This window comes from Odontesthes bonariensis, chromosome 22 (genome assembly GCF_027942865.1).
Source record: "Odontesthes bonariensis isolate fOdoBon6 chromosome 22, fOdoBon6.hap1, whole genome shotgun sequence".
In the NCBI taxonomy this organism is placed as follows: Eukaryota; Metazoa; Chordata; class Actinopteri; order Atheriniformes; family Atherinopsidae; genus Odontesthes; species Odontesthes bonariensis.
The window spans coordinates 31,166,713-31,192,680 of NC_134527.1; the positions used below are offsets into that span (position 1 = coordinate 31,166,713).

At 42.8% G+C, this 25,968-nt stretch overlaps 1 protein-coding gene across 1 annotated transcript; it reads left to right on the plus strand.

Moving 5' to 3' along the window:
- Window positions 1-1,647: 1,647 nt before the first annotated feature.
- LOC142372326 (calcium-binding mitochondrial carrier protein SCaMC-2-B-like) lies at window positions 1,648-20,043 on the plus strand. The gene is made up of 10 exons (XM_075455187.1): window positions 1,648-2,505; window positions 3,206-3,332; window positions 3,501-3,579; window positions 10,967-11,078; window positions 15,039-15,197; window positions 15,325-15,477; window positions 15,863-15,970; window positions 16,303-16,470; window positions 16,560-16,710; window positions 17,120-20,043. Exons 1-10 carry the CDS (start codon window positions 2,152-2,154, stop codon window positions 17,302-17,304), a joined length of 1,596 nt encoding a protein of 531 aa, XP_075311302.1. The 5' UTR covers window positions 1,648-2,151; the 3' UTR covers window positions 17,305-20,043.
- The last annotated feature ends 5,925 nt before the right edge of the window (window positions 20,044-25,968 follow it).

Genomic DNA, 25,968 nt, shown 5'->3' on the forward strand with positions numbered 1-25,968 from the left:
ACCTTGGCAGACCTGCTGCGAAAGGTTCCTCTGGAGAAGAGGTGTACGGCATGATCCATGCACAGTAAAAGACTGGCATTCTGGCATTGAACTTGCTATTGAGTGAATGTGAACAATTTGTTTTGTAAATAGTGCAACTTTTTTTAAACTAAATGAACATTTATATTACAGTTAAAGCAATACAATGTAACTTTTCAAAAAGCCCACTATGGAGCGCCCCCTACAGGCTTGGAGGTAATGTACGGTTACAATGTCGTAAATACAACACCCTTTCGCTTTCACGTTTGTTGACGAACCGGCGAGCAGTCAGAAGGTGCAAGCTATGTCGACCGAGAAGGTAAGAGTAATCAAATGTACCTGGGAGCGTGAGAGGGGTCTATTTGTTTTTGCGGTAGGTGTGCCAGAAAGCAAGTCGAAGTACTTCCGCTCAGCTCCCGGGCCGCTCCAGCAAAGTTACATAGCGCAGTTATTCCAACTCAGACCCCCGAAGGGCATAGGAGACAGGCCAATCGTAATATTAAAACTCATTCTAGCCGCACAATTTTTTTTGAGCTGTTATTTTAAGGTAGAAATGTTGCATAGTATTGCTTTAAAAGTATTTTACTTTATTTCACCATGTCTGTTTGTATTATTTGTGTTTGTACCTTAATTATTTTGCACCTTGTTTGCTTTGCACTAAGAAATAAAATAATGAACCAATAAGTTTTGATGTTTATTAACAACACTTATAACCATGTAAAAGACAACATATCAGGTCAGTTGGTTCTGTTGCCAAGTGTGCCACGCGACACTATCATCCTGCCATGGTACCGCTCCCTCTGGCTTCATAAATGATTGCATAAGTTCAGTTCTGACACCCAGAGCAACTCTGGTAGAACGGATCCTGGACATCTGCAGAATTGATAGAGGTCCCAGGTTTGAGTCGCCATCCACAACTCTGCACCACTCACCAGGCTGCACCACTCCAGCAGAGTCTGCATCAGAGAATGTAGGCGGTATGTGGCAGTTAACAACACAAGCCTTTACCACATAACCACAGGTTATTTAAATGTTCTATTTGTGCAGTTCCTTACATTTTATTATAATTTTGCACTGTTTCGCACATAATGTTAATTTATTGGCTGTTTAGGTTATTTGCATTTATTTAGAGAGAAAGAAAGAAAAATAAACGTTTTTCCTTGGAGACCTTTTTTACACTGATTCGGAGACTGGAGTGGTTTGGAACTTGTTTGTACATTCCGTGGCGCACACTCTGGGTGATTCATGTGACTCCAACCAGAAAACCTGAAAACCAGACTCACTTTAGTGAAAGACTGGAGTCAGTAAAAGGAATCGAGCATCTCATCACTCCTCTGAGGGCTACGTGACCCACGTGACCGTGTGTTGGTTCGTTCTAAAAGTGTCGTAACTCTTTTTCTATATGGCTCTGTTTGGAACTATCAGCAGCTCCATAGACATAATATAGGTATATTTGAACTCTCTTTTTCACCACTCTGCTCTGGCCACACGGTGCCATGATACGTCGTGTTAGTGCGCAGCAACATTGTATCCGCGGAGCAGTGTTGGCTGGCCTCACCGCATTGTAGTGTAAAAAACAGCCAGAGCGTGTATATCTCGAGGCTGTGGATGTAATCTCGCGTTATACAGCGAGACTGGAGCACCCGGTTTATATATGTCTATGGGGACAAGTTAGCGGCACCTGAACATCAAAATAAGCGCTTTACCGAAAATGAGTTTCGGATTAAGAAGGTCACATACATCGTAAGTCCCCGTGTAGACGCAGTCAGTGGTGTAAAGGTTTTTATTGAACGGTTTTTTAGTTCAGGATCTCGTCTCTTCTCCGTGTGTGCTTTAACCGGCATCTCATTTTTCAACCTTGAAAAAGCAAGTTATCTCAGCGGAGAGGCATTTTCTGTAGTTTTGTAGTTTTTTTTTCGGTCAGCTGAGCACCACTGAGGTACTGAAGGCGAAGAGTTGGCTGTGGAAGCAACCGGTTGTTGGACCCTTTTTTTGCTTTCGGACCCGGCAGATATGGAGGGCATGTGACGTGGTAGTTTAGTCCGAGCGGTATCAGGGTGGTCCTCAATACTTTCGGACACGTCTCTGAACCACTTTGCTTTGTAGTCGGTCGGTCCATGTGTTGTGGGGCTTATGGTGCAGCTTCAGGGGTCCTTCATGCTCCCTTTGCTCGGGGATGCACACTGCCAGTGTCGGCCGGCAGATACCCACGCGGGGGTTGATCCGGGCGGCGGGTGTGAACACGCAGAGAACCTTTCTTCAGCATCCCCTTTAACACTGAACCAGGAGCCCATGGACGGTGACCGTCCCACGGACTCAGACCGCTCAGGGGATCCGTGTAAAGCAGGCGGAGGACCGGAGCAGGAGCACAGGCTGAAGGTGCTGTTCCACGTCCTGGATGTCAACGGGGATGGAGGCATCTGTGTCAACGACTTGGCCATCGGGCTGAAAAAGTTAGGCGTGCATCGTTCCCAGCACGAGCTCATGGTAAGTGGACACATAAAGCACAGCTGTATGAAATGTATCCGTTTTATTTTTCCTGTTTGTCTTACTGTCTACCACTACTGATGTAGTATGATGTGACATGTTCTCTATTTTTTTTAAATGTACTATTATTATTATTTATTTATTTTTTATTTTTCCTTAATATACGGATTTTGTGTATGTAATGTGTATATATGTGTGTGTAGATGCACATATATATTCTGTGGGGAGAGGGGTGTAGGGTTGGACTTTGTCTGGGCCTGTCTGTGTCTCTGTCTTTGTCCTGTGTTTGTGTTGAGAGTTATTGTAGTGAATTGTGTTTTTATGTTCGTTTTGTTGTGAGCGGTTGAGTGAGGGGTTGGAATATTAAAAGCAAATCTTCCTCAAACCCCTTTTCAAATCGTAGTGTTGTAGCTAATTGCGAAACTCTATTCTGTATACAGATTTGAAACAAATAAAGAAAGAAAGAAAGAAAGAAAGAAACAAACTGTCTTAATTCCCCACTGAAAGTTAACTGTGAAATCTAAGGAAAGCAGATACCATGCCAGAGATTCTCAATGGGGTTAAGGCTTTGGATTTTATGGTGGCCAATCCATGTGTGAAAGTGATGTCATATATATATATATATATATATATATAAAATGTATACAGTTACCCTCAACATGTCCCTGAAAGCACTGTCCCGTCTGTTCTTTTCTTTCAGAAAGTTGTGAAAGCAGGAGACAAAGATCTTGACGGACAGTTAGACTTTGAGGAGTTTGTTCATTATCTCAGAGACCATGAGAAGAAGCTCCAGCTGGTCTTCAAGAGTTTGGACAAAAAGAATGATGGTACGGAATCTTTGTTACTCCTGAAGTCGTGTGTCTAATGTGGCATTTGGAAAACGTACCGCAAAATAACTGACTTGACTTGACAAGAGGCCTTAGAAACACTAAAGTCATCATACATTCTATACGTAATGTTTAACTGATAAATAACTGACTCATTCTGCGTTGCAGGCTGGATAGAAATCATGCAGTCTCTACGTGACCTTGGAGTGAACATCTCTGAGGAACAGGCGGAGAAAATTTTAAAAAGGTGAGAGTGATTCTGTGATCATTAGACAGATTTATGTATATGTTTAAGACTTTACCATCATTAGCCAGGTTTCCATTCCCTAGCAAAGCATATCTAAAGTGTTCTTTTGAAAAGCCTGAAAAAAGAATTGTGAATGAGACACATTTACATGACTGAAGCAAATGCATTAGGATGTATAGTGTCATCATAAGGTGGCGCTTTAGGCTACACTTCTAGCTGACCAACATACTTATTCTAAACGGAAACAAACCTCCAGGAAAAAAATCAAACTCATTCTCTCCTTCAAGAACTTCAGCTCTAAACCAAAAATGAAGGCACTGGTCTGGCTGTACAGTGTAATTATCAAAACTGAATATAGCTCATGTTTTAGGGAAAATGCAAAACCTTCTGATCAATAATCACATCATTACATAAGTCGTACATGGACTGAGGTGCTGTATGGCGACACTGGAGCAGGGCACAAAACATTAGCTAAATTCTCTCTGAGCTGACGCCGTATGAGAGCACAGGCCAGACGCCAGGGAAGACACAAATAAATGATAACTGATATTACATTCTAACACTGGAGTATGAAATGCAACTTCTGTTTTATTTAGAAAAACAGTCATGATGTTTTTTTGTTTGTTTTATATTATTTTGGGGTTTCGGGTTTGGTATAAAAGCTATAAATATAATTGTAAAATAAAATATTAATTAATTAATAGTTAATGAATGCGCAATGATTCCTCCCTGTTACTGCTGCTCCTGTGAGCTACAGGCTAGCTATCAGGTTCTCTTTGTAGCCTTGGGGAACCAAACCTTCATGTAGCTTGTGATTTATGGTCCCACAGCAGGCAGAACTTGTCATATATTTTATGATTACACAGCCCTTTAATTCAAGGTGAAAAATGTAACTGTCATTTCAAATAGATCCTTCATCACATTACTGTTCTGTTGCTCTCTGTAGTTCTGTAACAGAGCTGGGATGGGATGACAAACAGTTTACTTTCAGGCAACCCTTCACATTTCAGCATAAACTGAGTGGACCAATCTAAGGGATTTATTTCTTCAGCAACATTTGGTTGAATAAAAAGATAATATTACATCTGAGGACTTTTGATCATTCATTCTCAGAACATGTTTGAGCCTCTCTGAGGTCGCTGATAGTTTACGTCTGATGACATCATGTCTGTTTAGACACTGGTGAGTCACATGAGTTTGTTTGCCAGATCAGACCCAAAAACCCCTTTGGCAGATGTCTTTAGGGAACTATTGTGGTTGTTTCTTGATTTGTCTCTACGCACACGGGTCCGATGGAGATGCTGCTGCATGGAGCCGATTGGTTATAGTGGCTTCATTGATTCCTCTCTCAAACCGTCTGTCTTCTCTGTCCAGAATGTGGACATTGCTGTCCTCAGAGTCCCTTTTCCTTGAGATGAAGGTGCACTGCTGAGTCTGGACCTGAAGAGGTGGCTCTCCATGTTGTGCCATGCGCTGGTGGAGCTGTTGTTTGGTCTCTCCTACAGAGAGGTCTGCACTCTCCTCACTGCACTGCATACACCACATCACTCACTTTTTCTTTAGGTGTTGTGTCCTTTGGGTTCTTGGGTTTGAAACTGCACCGTTTGGAGAAGATCCTTCTAAGTTTCTTAGACACACCAAACAACACTGTTATAGAAGTTCAAATGAGCATATTGTAATTCCATATGTGCCAGGTTTGACTGAGGAACTAAAGGATCTTCTATCACATATGTTTCCGTTCTTTTTAAAAAGGGGGATTAGTGACTTGTATTTAGTAAGAAGCCTCTCATATCTAGTAATATTCTGAGCAACAATATATTTTGTTATTATTTTTACATCTGTCTTTATATCTTTTTGAGCTTTTCCAATTAGCTTGTTTACAGAAAATGTAGATATTTAAAAAAAAAAAAACTATACGCCGGTTTGTCTGCTGTGCGGGTGGAATGATTTCTACTGCTAACTCTGGTACTTATTCACTCTGTTATGATGCATAACCATGACAATGGGGAAGTTGTTTGCATGTGCGAACATGTGATTGAACTTTCCAAAGTCCATGTAATGCCTGGAATAAGTCCCCAAATCCAGAACAGTTGAAAAGCAGACATCAAGGATGCAGAGCAGGATTAAAATGGACAAAAAAAGAGGAGGAACTTTAAACCGTTTCTTCCCTTGATCATTGTGGGAAGTGGGAGATCATTGATGCAAAAATTGGACGAGTTTAGAGCCCTGATGAGGAAGTAGCAGGGATATCAGTTCTTTTGTTCACTGAGACATGGCTGCAGAAACGCCTCCAAAAACCGCTCTACTCAGCATGTTTTTCACTGAGTTAAACCTCAGTTACCTGCTGACAAGCTCGAACAATGATACAATGATCCGTTCATGGCAATCTCTGAAAATTTCTCTAACACGCTTCAACCATCTACTGTAAATTCTGGACTATAGAGCTCACCTGAATATAAGCTGCACCCTCTAATTTAAAAAGAAAATCCATTTATTACTTGTATAGGCTTATAAGCCGCAGCCTCGTTTTGGCGTTGATGAAGGTAGTCCGGCTAGTTGGCTGGGGTTTAAAAAATAAAGCGTCTTGCTTCTCAAAACAATATACATTTGCATCACAAAATCATTCATCCAGAAAAAGTCAGACCTCACAATCGCTTGGCCCCATTTTCTCTCCCTTCGTATCTACAAGGTTGTTTTTTTTTTGCTACTTTGAATTTTAAAAAGGCTATAAAATATCCCTATGCCAAAAGTTATGATTTGGTCTCTGTCCTAGCACAAATAACTCAAACAAGCATTCTGCTACAGAGTTCACCTTAAGCAGTAGGAAGCTTTGAAAACATTTGTTACCAATGGATCCGAACACACCAGCAGTGCACTGCTGTGGTATATCATATGACTCGAATCAAGTGACACCACAAGCGCAAACGGAAAGTGTCGCAATGCAGATCACATCTGAAAACACAAGTCGATGCTATTGTGAGGTTCCACTTTGTAGTTGATTTTTTTTTTCATTAATTAGTTAAAAAAAAAATATGTTGTGATCAGTGATATTAGAACTTAAAAGCAGTACAACGACTTACGTAGTACAGTCCCTGACAAAAGTCTTGTCGCTTAGGTACAAGTTGACCTTAAGTGCCCCTCAAATATATGTCTAATCAATTTTTTTACAAAAAATGGCTAATTTCAATCCCAACAGCTTTTGAAATAATGTTTTGGAGCCAAATGAAACTGCTGAAAAGCATTCTAACATTTACAGCTTGGTAAAGCCCACTGAGTCAGTTTTTGCAAAGACAAAAGTCTTGTCACCTTGTCATATGTTGTCCCCAATCCTAGATTACAGCCACACCTGTGATCAATAATTGATCAATCAATTAGTGGGTGTGTATAAAAAGAACCCCAGCACACCAGACCTTCACATCAACTGCAACTTGACCTCTGACAACATGCCTAAGATTCACCCTGAGACCAAAGCGTTGATTATCAAGAGGCTGAAGACCAGATCCACTGCTGAGGTGGCTGACACCTTCAATGTGTCTCAGCGTCAAGTACAAAGAATAAGAAAAAGATTTGAAAAGACTGGAGATGTTTTTGACAAGTCCAGGTCCGGCAGACCCCGCAAGACAACTGCTCGGGAGGACCGTCTGTTGGTTCGAAAATCCAAGGCCAGCCCCTTTTCCACTGCAGCAGAGCTCCACCAGGCCTGGTCACCTCAAGTCCCTGTGTCAACCAGAACAGTTTGTAGAATTCTGTCTCGAAATGGCCTCCATGGTCGAGTCAGTGTCCAGAAACCAGCACTAAACAAAAGGCAATTAAAAAAACGTGTGGCCTTTGCCAAGGCCCACAGCCTGCTAAAAGGATGGACGCTGGAAAAGTGGCAGAAGGTGGATTTCTCAGATGAATCTTCGGTTGAATTACATCACAGCCGCCGCAAATATTGCAGGAGACCTACTGGTGCCCGCATGGATCCAAGATTCACCCAGAAAACAGTTAAGTTTGGTGGCGGAAAAATCATGGTCTGGGGTTACATCCAGTATGGGGGTGTGCGAGAGATTTGCAGGGTGGAAGGCAACATCAATAGCCTAAAATATCAAGAAGTACTAGCTACCTCTTACATTCCCAACCATAAAAGGGGTCAAATTTTGCAGCAGGATGGTGCTCCATCGCATACTTCCATCTCTACATCAAAGTTCCTCAAGGCGAAGAAGATCAAGGTGCTCCAAGACTGGCCAGCCCAGTCACCAGACATGAATATTATTGAGCATGTCTGAGGTAGAATGAAAGAAGAAGCATGGAAGACTGCATTCTTTGCTATTCCTGATGACTTCATCAATAAATTGTATGAATCCTTGTCGAACCGCATGGACGCAGTCCTTCAAGCTCATGGAAGTCATACAAGATATTGAATATGGATCTCACAGCACCACTACTTAATTCACTGATGTTATGCAACATATTTTTGTATTTGAAGTAAATTATTTGTTAAATTTTCACATTACTATCTGTAGGCGACAACTTTTGTCTTGTCAAAATCTGACCTGTGTTCATTAAATGATCAATCTTTCTTCAGTGAAGTAAATTTATTTTAGTATATTAAACATTATTTGGGAGGGTTTTAGCTTTCATGAGCCATTTGTAAAACCAATGGATTAATTAAAAGTCAGGTTATAAGCTGTTGTTTCTACAAAATGGATAAGTGACAAGACTTTTGTCAGGGACTGTAGGTTAGCTATCATATATACTTTTTTTTCCTGACTTGATAGAGGCTAAACCTGTTACAATATTCCTACATTTTATACCTTACCAGTGAATGGACAATGCAAGTAGTGTCAGGTTGAGGGATTGGGGGTGAAGGGAATGTAGGACACGGATGTCAAAGCAAAAACTGGGTTTATTTTCAAGAAAACAAAGTAACAACAAAAGGCGCGGCTCAGCCGGATTCAAAAAACCTAACTGTGACCAAAAAAAAAAAAAAAAAAGGGAACTAAACATGGATAAATAAATCAATACTTAACTTGCAAAAACGTGGAACAAGGAAGGCAGGTATCATGGGTAAGAATCTCACACTGAACACAAAGGACTGAGAACTTAAATAGGGAGTGAGCGTGATTGGGGACAAGGTGCAGCTGGAGGGGAATAAACAGGTGCAGTGAGTGAACTAATTAACAGGGTGCAGGGAAAACTAAGACATGAACCGGAAACTAAACACGGATTTAAACTCAAAAACGTGACCTAAAACATGAAACTAAAAACAAGAGTCCATGGGCGTGACAGAGCCCCCTCCTCAAGGGGTGGATCCCAGACGCCCCTAAAAAGTCTAAGGGTGGGAGGCTTTAGAGGAGTGAGGGGCTCGAAGCCGGTCAGACGGGGGACCAGAAACCCGGCGGCGTGGCCGAACAGGCATGCAGCTGAAGTACCGGCTTCGGGCAGCAGGAGGCGGTGGTCTGGCGGATGCCCAGACTTCCGTCGGCGTGGCGGCAGGAGACGATGGTCTGGTTGGCACCCAGACGACGTGGCAGCAGGCGGAGCCGGAGACCGTCCAGCAGGCGGCTGGACATCCGGCGAGGGGGGAGCCCCCCCTTTAAGGGATGGATCCCAGACATCCCCAATGTCTGGGGGTGGGAGGGAGGGGTTTGAAAAGGTGAGTCCATGGGCTGGGGCCCCATGGGCTCTGCGGCTTTGTCAGGCCCTGTGGCCTCTTGGTCGGGCGCTGGGGCCAGCTCTTGGACGGCTGGGGCCAGCTCTTGGACGGCTGGGGCCAGCTCTTGGACGGCTGGGGCCAGCTCTGGGACGGCTGGGGCCAGCTCTGGGACGGCTGGGGCCAGCTCTGGGACGGCTGGGGCCAGCTCTTGGACGGCTGGGGCCAGCTCTGGGACGGCTGGGGCCAGCTCTGGGACGGCTGGGGCCAGCTCTGGGACGGCTGGGTCTCCGGACTGAGAATCTGCGGGCTGAGGTGTAAAAGAGGTGAGGGAGGATGTGCACAGCGTGCCTACCTTCTCTGGTTCCGAACCGAAAAGTTCCAACAGTAAGGCACGCTGCACACTCCTCGCCACCTGCTGGAAATCGGGCAGATTCTTAGTCCAGTTGTGGAGAGTCCGCTCCACTGAGAGGAAATCCAGCAGTTTATTCGTTGCTTCCAGCCTCTGCCACGAGGTGGTGGTCCATAAATCGTCCATCAGGTCCCAGAAAAGGTCTGAGTCCGCCGCGTCCATGGCTGGTGAGATTCTTCTGTCAGGTTGAGGGATTGGGGGTGAAGGGAATGTAGGACACGGATGTGGACTTCAAAGCAAAAACTGGGTTTATTTTCAAAAAACAAAGTAACAACAAAAGGCGCAGCTAAGCCGGATTAAAAAACCTAACTGTGACAAAAAAAAAGGAACTAAACATGGCATGGATAAATAAATCAATACTTAACTTGCAAAAAAGTGGAACATGGAACATGGGGAAACAAGGCAGGCAGGCAGGCAGGCAGGCAGGCAGGCAGGCAGGCAGGCAGGCAGGCAGGCAGGCAGGCAGGCAGGCATCATGGGTAAGAATCTCACACTGAACACAAAGGACTGAGAACTTAAATAGGGAGTGAGCGTGATTGGGGACAAGGTGCAGCAGGAGGCTGTCAGTACAATGCAGTAGCCTATCAGTACAATTTATGGTATTTAAAATTGAATTTAACTTTAAGCATAATACAGATAATTACTTTTGTATTCCAAAAAACATTTGTGATATATAATGAAATGTTTACAATAAAAAAACTTTTTCGACGGGATTTAATGACAGGATTTTTGGGTTGTATAGCTCCATTTTTTCTAGACCATAATATTAAATCTCTCCTTATCCGTTTTACAAATACATTTATCGTGTATTTTTTGATACGTGACAGTGCTACTATAATATGATGGAAGAAAAAACATTTAAATCTGTTAATACATTATTTTTATATTCTGTATTTAGGTTGGCTTTGTAACATCGGTCCAGGGGCTACAAATGAAAATTGCCTCTTGGCTGACTCTGGTTTATTTACAATTATGCTTAATAATATGCACTGTACCTTTTAAATGAACTAGTAAAACAAAAGAATAAATCATTTAAAAAAAAAAAAAAAAAAAAACATAAAAGAAGAGTTTTGATGAGACAGAAGCCAGAATGTATTTGCTTGGAGCAAGTACAATTGAAAAATGTGCTTGTTTAAGAGCGCCAATGCTTGGAAATAGGACAGTGTCTTGAAAAGCTGTTAAGCCGCCAGCCTCTGCCGGGGTTTCTATTGGGAAATATTAGAAGCATTTGTTTTGACGTGCCTCGTTCGGTGCTGGTGTGTTCTGGGTTTTATTGTGCTCTTCCATGTAAAACAGTGTTCTAACACCTTGTCCCCACTGTACTCTTTTTGCATTTGCAGTATGGATAAAAATGGAACAATGACTATTGATTGGAATGAGTGGCGAGATTACCACCTCCTGCATCCTGCTGGCAACATTCCTGAAATCATCCTCTACTGGAAGCACTCAACGGTATGCACTCGTCCTCTCTGTTGAGCAATAACTCAGCTACAAACACATAGGCATACATCATCTTCTCAATTAAACACAGTTAGACCTGGTTCAATATACACTAAAATTCAGGTGTTGCAGTAACTTCCATGGCCACAGGTGTATAAATCCAGGCACCTCAGCATGCAGACTGCTTCTACAAACATCTGTGAAAGAATGTTTCTCTCTCAGGAGCTCAGTGAGTTCCAGCATGGTACCATGATAGGATGCCACCTGTGCAACAAGTCCAGTGGTGAAGTTTCCTCTCTGCTAAATATTCCACAGTCAGCTGTCAGTGGTGTTATAACAAAGTGGAAGCGACTGGGCAGCTCAGCCGTAAAATGACAGAGCGGGTCAGAGGATGCTGAGGCTCATAGTGCTCAGAGGTCTCCAACTTTCTGCAGAGTCAGTCGCTACAGACCTCCAACCTTCATGTGGCCTTCAGATTAGCTCAGGAACAGTGCGTAGAGAGCTTCATGGAATGGGTTTCCATGGCAACTGCATCCAAGCCATACATCACCAAGTGCAATGCGATGCGTTGGATGCAGCGGTGTAAAGCACGCCGCCACTGGACTCTAGAGCTGTGGAGACGCCTTCTCTGGAGGGACCAATCACGCTTCTCCATCTGCCAACCTGACAGAGGAGTCTGGGTTTGCCGGTTGCCAGGGGAACGGTGCTGGTCTGACTGCATTGTGCCGAGTGTAAAGTTTGGTGGAGGGGGGGTTATGGTGTGGGGCTGTTGTTCAGGAGCTGGGCTTGGCCCCTTAGTTCCAGTGAAAGGAACTCTGAATGCTTCAGCATACCAAGAGATTTTGGACACTTTCATGCTCCCAGCTCTGTGGAAACAGTTTGGGGACGGCCCCTTCCTGTTCTAACATGACTGCGCACCAGTGCACACAGCAAGGTCCATAAAGACATGGAGGAGCCAGTTTGGTGTGGAAGAACCTGACTGGCCTGCACAGAGTCCTGACCTCAACCCGACAGAACACCTTTGGGATGAATCAGAGCGGAGACTGTGAGCCAGGCCTTCTGTCCAACATCAGAGTCTGACCTCACAAATGTGCTTCTGGAAGAATGGTCAAAAACTCCCATAAACACTCCTAAACCTTGTGGAAAGCTTGCCCAGAAGAGTTGAAGCTGTTATAGCTGCAAAGGGTGGGCCGACGTCATATTAAACCCTCTGGATAAAGAGTGGGATGTCATGTAAAGGCAGATGAGCGAATACTTTTGGTGTATATTCTTCCCTGTACGCTGTTGCTGTCCTGTAGTATGTGGACAGCATCAGCTGTAAATCATGATGGGCTTAAACTGAGGATAAGCACCGTAAATTCCTAACTATAGAGCCCACCTGAATATAAGCCGCACCCTCTAATTTAAAAAGAAAATCCATTTAGTACTTGTATAGGCCGCACCGGCTTATAAGCCGCGGGTGTCCACATTGTAATATGAGATATTTACACAGAACGATGTTACACGTGAGGAGTTTTTAACTTTTAATTAAATGCGTTTGGTAACATAAACAAATACATACTGCAAATGCTTTTTTTTCAAACAGTGCCTGTAACACGGCTGGTTAAAAGAAAAAGACAGTAGCCTACCAGGAAAAGTCATTGATCGCCTTCTTCATCTTCCTCCTGTGCACTAAAACCATCAGTCATCTTCTTCAGTGTCTGAATTGAACAGCCTCAGAACTTCGTCTCTCACTTGAGTGAGAGCGGCCCTCTTCATCACGCAGCACTCCAGCCTTTCGAAGCCCGTTGGTGATAGTGGAGGTTTTGACCAGGCTCCAGGCAGTCAGGATCCACCGGCAGACTTGAGCTAAAGTTGCTCTTTGCATGCGGCCCGTTTTTGTAAAGGATTTCTCGCTGCTCGTCATCCAAGCCTTCCACTCGACTCGCAGTGCCACTTTAAATGCACGATTCACGCTGATGTCGAGTGGCTGCAAATATTTCGTTGTGCCCCCAGGAATCTCAGCTGGAATTGAGTTTGCACTCTTGATGGCAGCTTTCACTGAATCTGTTATATGGGCCCTCATGCTGTCCATAACGAGCAATGCTTTTTTTTCTGTGAAAAAGATTGATCGCCTTTCATTTAAAAGCTGCATCATGGGGCGGGCGGTGGCGTAGTGGGTTAAGCAGCCGCCCCATGTACAGAGGCTACAGTCCTCGCTGCAGCTGGCCCCGGTTCGAGTCCCGCACCGGACGGCCCTTTGCTCATTAAAGGCATAAAAATCCCCCAAAAAATATATATATAAAAAAAAAAAAGCTGCATCATATGCATTTCTTCGTTTGTTTTCCATGTTTAGGGCGAGTACAAATGACCAATTTACAATCATTTAGTAGTGTAAGTGTGTTTGATTTATCGTACAATTTCATTGGCCCACTGTGAACTATTCGTTCATTCTATTGGTCTAATGTTATGAGGCAAAATGTTTTTGGTGGCATGAAAAAAAAAGAAAAAAACATATATTAGCCGCACCGTATTATAAGCCGCGGTGCTCAAAGCCTGGGAAAAAAGTAGCGGCCTATCGTCCGGAATTTACGGAATGCCTTCACAGTGCTCCACTTTCAACAATCCTGGCTGTGCACACAATTGGCAACTTCATAAGAGCTCTCACATGGATCTTTCCAGTTCTTTTTGAGTCTGCACATATGTAGACTTTATCTTGCAGCGGTGGGCAGGGTGGCTAGGAGGACCTGGGGTAGCGTCCACTTTGATTGCACCTTAGACATTTCTACATATGACACACTCACACACACACTTTCGGGGATGGGCGTACTGGGCGTATTCCACTGCATTTTACACATCCTCACACACACACCATCAGGGCGCAAGAGTGACGAGGGGGAGGTCTTCCCACACCCTCGTTTCCTGGGCTGAGCCCGGGACAGAGGGACCAGGAGGTGGGACTGGTTGTCTGGTTTTAGCTCTTGCTGTATCTCTGCTACTCTAGCTGTCGGGCTCATCTGGGTTCCCTGGCAACTTTGCCTTGGACGCTGGGGCAGGGGCTGTCTCGGTGGAGATGGCTGTCTGGGGTGGCCCGGTTCCCTCAGGTGTGGAGACCTCTGCCCGCTGGAGGTGTGGTCCTTAGGCACGCGGGGGTCGGCTCATGCCCGGCCCTGGCCCGTCGCTCCTGGTTCTCTGGCTCCTTCGCTCCATGGCTGTGGGGGCTCTACCTGGGGCCTTCCTCTGCTGTCCGCTGGGCTGGAGTGTGCCTTTCCTGTGATGGGCTGCCTTTTATCTCTCGTCCTTGCCTCATGGGGGTTGATTGCTGTCCATATCTGGGGGCCTTTCCCGTCTGCTCCTGATATCTACAGTGGGGTGTAGTTGTGGCCCGCTTCCCCTATTACTATACACAGTTCATGTGAAACCTTTGGCCTATAATTGACACACACACACAAACATGCACGAGCATTCATGCTCACTCCACTGTTGTAATGTGACTTTAATAATAATCAGTAACTACAGTGACTTTCCTTTCATTTACTTGCTGCTGGTGATGTTGTTGCTGTTTGTTTGTTGTATGTTTCTGCAGGTGCTCCTGACAAGCCTGTGCATGGCTGCAGTCTGCTTTGTTTTCTCTCACAAAAGAAAAAAGTGTTGTCAGAGTGACCATGTATAAATATAAATGGTGTCATTAATAGATGCTTAGAAGTCCTACGTCTGCAACTATTACCCATATGCTGAGTGTAACTGTCTTTTTTAAACATTTATTTTCATTTAATTCGTTTTTTCGTCTTGATGTTGTTAGATTTATGTGCTATAACTATCAAGTGTATTATTACCCTTTTTTTATACTATTCAGAGCCTCATAAATTTACAAAATGTAGCACCTCAGAAGTGATGTGATGTAAAGTGTGAAGATGTATTGTTCAGCCTTACGTTGGATATTTGGATTGGGCCATTGTGTGATTAGGCTTAAAGTGGCTGCTTCTTCTGCAGATCTTTGATGTTGGTGAGAGTATGATGGTACCTGATGAATTTACAGCAGACGAGAAAAAAACAGGCATGTGGTGGCGACATTTAGTGGCTGGAGGAGGAGCAGGTGCAGCTTCTCGAACCTGTACAGCACCGCTGGACAGACTCAAAGTACTGATGCAGGTAAAACAACAATTCAGGTGGATTTTGAACAGGTGCCTTTCAATGGAAGGATGCTCTTTTTTGACAGGATGATGAGGGACATGAACATAAACATGTCTACTGTTTTTCTTTGCTCTGGCTTTCCTAGGTTCATGCCTCCAAAAGCAACAGCATGCGTATCGCCGGTGGCTTTACCCACATGATCCGAGAGGGGGGTTTGACATCACTGTGGCGAGGAAATGGGATCAATGTCATCAAAATTGCCCCTGAATCTGCTATCAAATTTATGGCATACGAACAGGTACTCATGAACACAGGTCTGATTCTATTAAGCCTATAAATCAGTCATGTGTTGGGTTGTTAGGGGTGGCTGTAGCGCTGGAGGAGGAGCAGTCGCCTACCAATTGGAAGGTCGAGGTTCAGCTCCCTGCTTCCCTGGGTCACATCCTTTGGCAAGACACTGAACCCCATGATGTGTCCATCGGTGCATGAATGTGTGTGAAGTGATAGAGGAAAGCACTGTGTAGTACTTCGCAGTAAGGTGTGCTGTATGTGGGTGGGGGGATGGGTGAATGTGGCATGTAGTGTTAAAACTCTTTGAGTGCTCAGCTATACGGAAAAGCGCTATACAAGTACAGTCTATTTACCATTTGTTGCTAAACAGAAATTGATGTTCTTTGTATCAGATTAAACGATTTATTGGAGCTAACCACAAGACATTGGGCATCACAGAGAGATTTGTGGCTGGCTCTCTGGCAGGAGCAATTGCTCAAAGCAGCATCTACCCCATGGAGGTGAGAGACCAGTGCACAGAATGAATCAATACTTCGACTTACTATCAATTCATTGAACTTTATCTTAGAAGAGCACCTGTCATGCGAAACTGTAGTTCAATGACCTGTCTGGCAGAAATGTCCTATACATGCATGCCTAAAGTTATGCATTAAGTGCATGTGCATGTGAACAGTGGGTTTATAGCAAACATTTGAATAAGAAAGATGATGCATGGCATTTTTGCATTACTGTACGAGAGTTCAGACATTAAAAGTTTTCCACACCTCTTGGACTTGAGGTGGAGGTTGCATACTTCAGTCAGAGAGTCTGACATCATTTCCTGTCTGTTCAGGTACTGAAGACACGTTTAGCCCTGAGGAGGACAGGCCAGTACTCTGGGATCTTGGATTGTGCTAAACGTATCTTCCAGAAGGAGGGTGTGGGTGCTTTCTACAAGGGCTACATTCCTAACATGCTCGGCATTATTCCATATGCTGGTATTGATCTGGCTGTCTATGAGGTTGGTGGATGTTGTTGAGGAATTGCAAATGATTTTCTTAAATCTTTTCTTTGTTCATTGCGACTCATGGCTCTTCTGTCCCTTCCCAGACTCTGAAGAACTACTGGCTGCAGCATTTTGCCACAGACAGTGCTGATCCAGGAGTGCTGGTGCTCCTAGCTTGTGGCACTACTTCCAGCACATGTGGACAGCTAGCTAGCTACCCCCTGGCTCTGGTCAGGACTCGAATGCAAGCACAAGGTCGGTTGATACAGAGTTTGACTTCATAAGAGTGATTATGCTTTTAAGAAACATTGTAAATGTTAACCTAAGTCTCAGCCATTTTATAAGCATGATCTGACCTCAGACAGGAATTTTACTTGTTTATTTCCAAGGCTGTCCTGCTTTCTTTTGAGATGCTGTTCAGCAAACCACAATAATGATGATGACTGTGGTGGTGTGTTTGATGAGTTTGAGAGCCCCCCCAATCTTTAAATTACTTTATTAACTGCTTTTGTGTTTCCTTTTGATATTTCATCACTTGAACAGCAGTCGGCTACTTGTGAAATTTCAGTGAAAGTCAGATGTGTGTGGAGCACAGTCTCTAACCGACACATTCATTTTCTCTGGCAATATATGAGTTTATGTTTCCTCTGTTCCCTCTTGTCAGCTACTGTGGAAAGAGGACCTCAGATGAACATGACGGGCCTATTCACACACATTATCAGGACTGAGGGAGCAATGGGACTCTATCGAGGTCTGGCACCCAACTTCATGAAGGTCATTCCATCTGTCTGCATCAGCTACGTGGTTTACGAGTACCTCAAGACCACTCTGGGAGTCCGCTCAAAGTGAGGAGTGGGCACACATTAAACATGAAGATGCCAAAAACGTTTAGCTTTTTCTTTGATTTATTTCTGATTTTGTGAAGCTGTAAGGAGCCAGCAATGGGAACGACACATTTCCATCAAATAATCAGGTCCTGGGAATGAAGGCTAAAGCTGAGACAACGGAAGGAAGAAAACTTGACTGAAGTAGTGTCTGCTGGTTGCTCTTATTGATAGCATTCAGTCCAGCAGTGCTTTACCACTGTTAAGTCTTATTTCAGGACTCTTTCAACGTTAGATACTCCGGTAATTTGTTCCTGCTGCTTACAGTGCTGCGGCAGGAGCAGTCTTTCTGGTCCTTTTGACTTGAAGGACTTTGCTAATCTACATCACTTCTCTGCTGGAATACTTACTTGCTATTAATCATTCAAAATGCACAGAATGGAAACCAAGTCCATGAGAATACAACCTCTGGAGGTTTTATGCATGTGCGCTTCTTTCGATGTGGTGAAATATATTCAGTGGTAACCACGTTCCAACAGCTGAGGAGCCTTTCCTGTTGATGGCGCACCACTTCAGTGCCATCATTTATCCTACCCTTTGCTACTTTGCATAAAGCTTCTGGCAGAATTCTAAAAGCAGAGACTTTCACAGGCTGACAACCAGCTGAGAAAGGATCAGATATTACACACGTCTAACACTAGATTCATCATTATATTTGGAATATGTAACAAAATATTATTGCTATTTATTTTTTTTTCCAAATATTTGCAGTTATATTTGTTTTCCCTTCATTCTCTCCTTTAGACCAACCTTTCCATTATGTATGCTTTCTTAATATTTCAGGTGTATCTTGTGTGGCGCTTTGAGCATTTTTGCAAACTTGAAAGTTTTAGGAGCAGGTATAAAAAGGTAACGTGTATACATACATATATATGTATGTATATATATGTATATGTAAGGTAATCTTCTTTAATCCACTTTTTTATTTATTACTTTATTAATTTATTTTTAAAAATGGACTGATGGCTGAATTTGTTTGTTTTTGGTTCTAACCATTCTCATTAAGGGTGCCAATACTGATTCAAGATTGACATTACTGAGCTTTTGTTTCTCTTTTTTGTATGATCAATGAGTCATGAAGCAAACCGATTGAGTACACACTGTAAATTTATCACAAAAAGATCCCCACTGAAATTATTGCATGGGATGTTAAGAGCTAGTGTAACTGACCTCAGAGTGGAAGATTCAACATAAAATTGGAACTCTTTAACCTACTGCAGCATCCATAGTTTTCTCCGTGGCTTCATTGCGTTTTACAATAAAATAAAGGAAGAATGTGTATTCTCACAATGGCTTGGTCTCCGTGCACACTAACATTACTTGTGACTTTATTTTAATTAGACATTATTCTGATGGTGTTTACATGAACTGTAAATATTCCACTCATATTCTTCTTGTTGTACATGTTACAGAGTATAGTCCAATTAATGTCTTTCCTTCACATTATATACTCCAATGCCACCATGGTGTTTGCACTAGGGATGCACAGACATGGTATACTGGCCTAACATCGATATCAGCCCATATTCAGTTGACTACAATCGGCCTATTGGCAAAAATGACAAAAAAAAGCCAGTGGCAGGAGCTGATCGGATGTTGCATTGACTTTGCTCTGAAACTGAAAGGATTAGCCTACAGCTGCACATTCAGCAAACATCCGATAGATGGTAGCCTTGTTCCACAGCAGGCAATTTATTTTTCACAACAATATTTTGTCGGTCACACAAAGTTCTGAAGTCTTGAAATAGGTGATGGCCTGCCAGGCTTTTTAAGCTGCTGTGTTTCTCATGTGAAAGGCTATAATAAAGATCGGTTGATACAGTTGTATTAAAGAATTGCGCTCATTCAAAGACATACCAACTTTCCTTTACTTTCATTTAATTGCTTTACTGATATTGAAGGGGAAAAAAAGGCAAAACAATTGGTATCGGTTATTTAACAAACCGTTATTTTCAACATCGTATCAGCCCACAATTTCACAATCGATGCATCTGTAGTTTGCAACCATACAAAGCCTTAATGACATTCATATCCCCAAATGCATAATTTGGGTTGCTCCCTAACCCCATACTTTTTATACGGAGACAGGTCTTAATCAGGTTAATATCCAAATATTCTAGTTAACATATCCAATGTGGTTCTATAATGCAAAAGACTTAAGACCTGTCCACACCATCAATATAGATCAATATAGCAATAATTGTTTGAGCTTCCACAGTGGTAAACGGTGATACCCAGTACAAGCCGTGTGCTCCTGGGCTCCACTCAGGACTCAAAACGGATACATGTTTCTGCTGTATGTTGTGCAAAGAAAGAAATATGGCTCCCAAATTCTAAAAAGGCAAGAGGTGTCAAAATAATCTCTCACTATGTTATGAGAGCTATTTGATAACACATTTCATGTACATCAGTTTGATGATAAAATAAAAACCAGAGAATCTGTTCATTTGTTCATTCAGAGACCATGTCGGCATCAGTCTGCTTGGCAGTGTGTTACAGGGAATTTGTTGCTTTTTGGACCAATGTCATGCTAATAATTGGTGGCCTGTAGCGTAGACTGGGTGAATTCACAAGAGAATTGTCTCCCACCTCATCGATTAACTTACATGTAGGACGTTGTGAGAAGCAGAAAACAACAATAATAGGAAATGTGATAGGAAAAGTACTTTTTATGAAGAGTGAGGATTTAGTAAGAAAACTGTGTGTTCACTGAGGTCCATTCACTGAGGTTAGAACATGGCCTCAGCGGTATTTTTGATCAATTATTTTGTTCTTCAAATTGCTTTGAAAGTTTTCCCGATATTGTTGTTTTCTGTTGCTGTTGGTTAAATTAAACTTAAAAAATAATCCTAGTTTTAATAATGTGCTAAAATTCCAAATAAGGGAGTTTGCTGATGCTTCCATTAAGACTTCTTTGTATAAATAAAGCAGTATACAAAATGTTTTTGTATGGTGGGATACTCACTCAGGATAAAAGTTTTCCACACATGGGTAATACTTTACAAACTGCGTTTTCTGTGCACATGCTCTCTTTTTGCTAAAGCTGCGTCGACGTCACTTCCTTGATCTGGGAGCTTCAAAGTAAGATGAGGGTTGATCTACTACTGTAGACAACAAAGTATATGCTATATTCTACATGAATTTTTATGAATTTTTATGTTGTAGAGTTGTGAATTTATTTTATCAATGGAGAAATTGAGCAGCCTTGCTTTGTTGTCTACAGTAGTAGATCAACCCTCATCTTACTTTGAAGCTCCCAGATCAAGGAAGTGACGTCGACGCAGCTTTAGCAGCAGAGAAGCTATCAGGCTTGTGTTGATAATAATAAACTCCTGGACTATGTACAAACTTCCAAATGCATCGTTTTGTGAGTACAGACCATATTTGTACTACTGTAGAAGTTTGGTGTCATGGCATGTGATTTTAGTGTGGTAATTTTGGAGATACGGACCAGGTTCCATTAGCGCTTGTACGAAGCTATTCGGGATAACTCAGTAACTCAGCTGATGTTCAGCCAATATCGGAAAAACTTCGGGTGGGCTACTTGGCTGGATATCACGGTTGAAATGACCCCAGGTTGAATCTACTCCGAACCATCACTTTAATGCTTAAAGGGGAACTGCGGTATTTTCAACATTAAGCCTCTTCTCTGAGTCGTCTGCAATGTTTTAGAACCCCCCTCACCGCTTTTTTGATGTTTACTGCTGTCTCCGGTATTTCCTAATTTTGATTCTTCTCCACCTGCTTCAGAATGGCAAGTCATGCGCATGTCCTAAAAGGTCCGTAAAAGCACCATAAACGTCCGTTTTCAAAATAATCAACTCACCGGAGTGGTTACTGGTGTGCACTGGTAATCTATATCAAATTTCGTGGCGAAAAGTTGCTTCTGTCGTGTTTTATTTGGCAGCTCGCACTATTTTCTTAGCGGTGGCGGAGTAATATCAACGAACATCCAGTACAAAATGTCAAATAAAACACGACAGAAGCAACTTTTCGCAGCGAAATTTGATATGGATTACCAGTGCACACCAGTAACCACTCCGGTGAGTTGATGATTTTGAAAACGGACGTTTATTGTACTTTTACGGACCTTTTTGGACATGCGTATGACTTGCCGTTCTGAAGCAGGTTGAGATGAATCAAAATTAGGCAAATACCGGAGACAGCAGTAAACATCAAAAAAGCGGTGAGGGGGGTTCTAAAACATTGGAGACGACTCAGAAAAGAGGCTTAATGTTGAAAATACCGCAGTTCCCCTTAAAGGAAAGCTACGACAACAATTTTGAAAGTTCAATAGAATTAAAAGCTTAATTATTTTCAAATAAGTTTGCAGAATTATGCTGACTTTACAAAATTGATGATTCTGTGCTAAGCTATGTACCTATGGTGTATGCTTTTCAAAATAAGAGCCTGTGTTTTCTAATAAGACGTTTGTTTGGAAGTATTACTTATTATTAAAGCTGCGGTCGGCAACTTTTTTTTAGTCATATTAGCTTGAACTGTCATGGGATTCTGGAAGTAGAATATTAAATAGGCTGTTTAGGAAAAATAACGAAATCTGTAGCTCCCTCTGAAGCCTGTAATCATGCTTGCAAAAACCGAGCGCTCCCGGCTGTTTTTAACCAATCAAGTTAGGGTGGAGGAATCCTACCTGTCAATCACAGCTTGTGCACACGCTGCTGAGCGTGAGTCTGCCCCAGCTTGTGTGCGCTCACACTGGTGTGAACTCACGTGCACAACCTCGTCCTCAGAGGGGGAGGGGTTTGGGGGGCGATTCGGAGCTTGTTAGAGGTTGGGGGAGGGACTGTGGGAGAAGGATGTCATGACAGTCTCATGACATCTGGCCCAGTTACATCGTGTGCCTTGTTGACTGGTTCATATGAAGATTGTTGATAGTTAGACGGCGAGAGCTCGGTGCGCCACGTACGCCTTATGATAAGACGAGCATAAAAGAGATATCACAGAAGGAATCCGGCGGACATTTTGTACATTCTGTATGCATATTTGCTGTGACAGTTTGTTCAATAAAACTCCCCAATGGACTGCTGACCGACGCGTATTCGTCTCTAATTTCTCCACGACATAATGGTGACCCCGAATTCGTGAGATTTTGCATCTGGATCCCGGCGGAGCATTTCCTCTGTGCCCCGACAACCGACATCAGCTGTGAGAGCCGGCCGGTGGGATTATTTTCCTACCATTACGCAGCGGATTTCTGTTGGTGGTGCACAGCTGGACAGGCCTTGTCCGGCTTCCCCAAATTAAAAGAACACGGGAGAAGGACGAGTATATTCGGTAAGCATCTCATTGTTACCTCTGCGCAGGGGGGGCTGCTGGAAATTGTTTTGGAAATTTTGGGCCAAGAGGTGCCGAATGTTTGAATTGAGATAAAAATTGGGTAAACAGCAGCTTGTGAGAGTTGTAAAGCAGACAGCTGTGAGCAGTTGGTCTGGCTTGTGTTGTTGTATTTTTTGAAAGTTGTATCAGTTCGAATTTTCCGACTTTAGACTTTAGACGTAATTTTGAAAACTTGCCGACTGCAGCTTTAAAGTAACTATCAAAGAGTAGACTTTAAAGATATGAAACACAGCCTGCTCCAATTTAGTTTAGACTTCTAAAACATAAAGTCACTGATGTTCAATGGATATTGTTGTCATGTCTGTTAGTTTTGGTTATGTTTTTAGGTCCTGTTTAGTTTTTAGTTTTTCCACGTTTTACAGTCTGGTCATGTTTTAGGTTTCTGTCATGTCTTAGTTTTGTTAACTTGTTTTTCCTGGTTAGTGTTTGCCATGTTTCTTTTGCCCTGCCATCACCTTCACTCACGTCACCGGTGTTTTTCCCCACAGCTGCCCCACACAATCACTCCCTCAGTATTTAGTTTCCAGGTTTCCTCATTCAGTTTGCCAGATCCTCACCGTCACTCAGGCCCAGACACCATCATTTGATACCAAGTCCCAGTTTTCATGAGTCTGGATTGCTCCTGCTTTAACACCTGTTCCTCATCTGCCTTCATCAGGACACACCTTAAGCAGCTGCAGGAGCAACCAGTCCTCGCCAGATTGTCTCACTACTCTAGTGGTTCCATAGCGAGTTTAACTTCTAGCTCTTACCTTTCCTCGTTATTTCCTTCAGCGCCACTGGAGAGTCGTCCACTCACTTTGGATTCCTCTGCCAGGACTGGCATCCATCGTTACATTCCTGACGCCAGCCTGTTTCACCTACCCGCCCGCTCGCCCCACCAACTCAACTCAGAACCTCTGCACCACATCTGGCAGCCTCCCCTCCACTCTGGATTCCCTCCTGGATCAAGAGGAGCAAACATAACCTTTGTCTGGACAAATCCATTATTTGGAACCTCACAAATCATCTCCCTCCTCTCAGAGTTCCATGATTCCCAGATCCTCCCTTTGGCTTCCTACACCAACCTCTGATTCTCCCTGTGTCCTGCATCTGCTCCTTTTGTGAGTTGGCTCGGCACCGAGCCGTGACATACACATGCCATATATAGAAATATCATAATACATATATGCATTGGTCATTATAAAAACAACTGGCAAAGACTATGATGAAACTCTAACCTCAGTGTGACCAAGGCCAGGCTCGGCAATGTGGAGGCCCTGAGGATACTTGGGCAGGGCCAGACTACAACAGAAATTAAAATACAAATATTGATATGCAATCGAACCTCTAACAATTTGTAGAGGAGAGATGCTTTTTTATAAAATTCAAATGAAAATCTGGCATTATCCCCAGGGTGTTTCCAATGTTAAAGCGAACAGAAACAAAAGTTTCCAATTCAAAGACATTTATAAAAAATGCTTAAGAAGTAATATAGTTTATCCAGTGTTTTTTTAAATTTTTTTTATTACAAGATGCAATAATGATCCGAATCCTGTATAATGCATCAATGGTAGCAAAACGACAGACAGTGACTGCTATAGCAAAGCAATGAGAGCACACCAGAAATCAGATAAAATCAGCTAAAAAGTAATGTGTTGTAATGTGTTGAAGGAGATGTTAACACGCGACCCAAATAACTGATGGTCCAAAATAAAACTGTTTACCCAGAGAGAAAACAGTTTTAAGAATTCCAAAATACCCGTTTGTCCCCCCCTATCGGCGGCCCTGCTCTCACCCATCCATTAACTTCAGGTGTTGCAGTCACTTCCGTGGCCACAGGTGTATAAACTCAAGCACCTCAGCATGCAGACTGCTTCTACAAACATCTGAAAGAATGTTTCGCTCTCAGGAGCTCAGTGAGTTCCAGCATGGAACCATGATAGGATGCTACCTGTGCAACAAGTCCAAAAGAATTCCCATAAACACTCCTAAACCTTTTGGAACGCTTGCCCAGAAGAGCTGAAGCTGTCATAGCTGCGAGTTCACATGCGTGTAAAGGCAGATGAGCAAATACTTTTGGCAATACATTGTATAAATAAAACTGAATTGAACACACTTGGATTAATCATTAATACCAGCAGGATTATTTGTTAAAACACAAAGTCAGTGTGACACTCCAATATTTACAGGTGTAAAATCCAAGTATAGGTTAGTGCTTGCGTTGGGAATATTAAATGTTGCAGGTGAATTTTGCTGGTATGGAAGTGTCTTATTGTATTCTATCTATAGTTGTTTTTATGTTTGGTTGGGATGAATCATGTCAGGGTGATGCTTAACCTCTATTTCAGTTTATTTCACTGGTATGTAGTGGGAGGCAAACCATTTCCAGTTCACGCCTGACAGGTGTCATGATGCGGGGTTGTGGAGTTGGACCCAAATGCAGACAACGTCAGAGGAGGGGAGTAGATTATGAAGATTTAATGAAAAGTAAATGATGACACAAAAATCCAAGGAACACAGGGAGCACAGGAACAAAACCAAAAGCAGACCGGGGAATGTAAAGAACTAGGTAGTGGTGATAACGGGAAGTAAGACGAGGATCCGGCAAGGAGTGGTGGAACGAGAATGACACGCATACTGGGGAGGTGATTACTGAACAAGGAGCCGGTGGCTGATTACTGACAGGACGCAGGTGTGAGGGCAGAGGGCAGGAGACAGGCTGGGAGAGCACACTAACCAGCAAAATGAATCTAAAGCAAAGGGAAAACATACCAGAATAACAACAGAGAAATAATAAAGACAACACAAGGAGTAATTAAACATAACTGAATATGAGGAAAAAGAAAAACTGATCTCATAAAAGAACTGAGAGCACCGTACAAAAATAGAACCAATAACTAAGAAGTCCAAAAACAGCACTAAAAACACCCAGATCCTGACAACAGTAACCTTAACCTAACCTCAAACTATACGTTAGCCTGTTTTTAAATCAGTCCTCATTAGGAGCCGTCTTTGGTAACCAAAGCAATTACTGCTCTGACACAGTGAGTGAGTGTGGCAGAAAATGTCCTCATTGGGTAACAACCCCCCCCCCAAAATATACACATGCCTTTTTACCTTCTAAGCACATTACTTTTCTTTGAGCTGCCATTTATTATCTCCGTATCTTGAAATTTTTCACACAAAATATAAAATGAATTTGTCACATCTTTGGTGCATTCAAGGATGATTAAACCTTTTGCTCTTGAAACTATTTTATTTTCTGTGGCACCACCACTATCAAACCTTT

Coding starts and splice junctions, on each gene's coding strand:
- LOC142372326 (XM_075455187.1), top strand. CDS start 2,152: ATGGTGCAGCTTCAGGGGTCCTTCATGCTCCCTTTGCTCGGGGATGCA. Junction 15,478..15,862: donor AATTTATGGCATACGAACAG/GTACTCATGAAC, acceptor TCTTTGTATCAG/ATTAAACGATTTATTGGAGC. Junction 16,471..16,559: donor TTGATCTGGCTGTCTATGAG/GTTGGTGGATGT, acceptor GTCCCTTCCCAG/ACTCTGAAGAACTACTGGCT.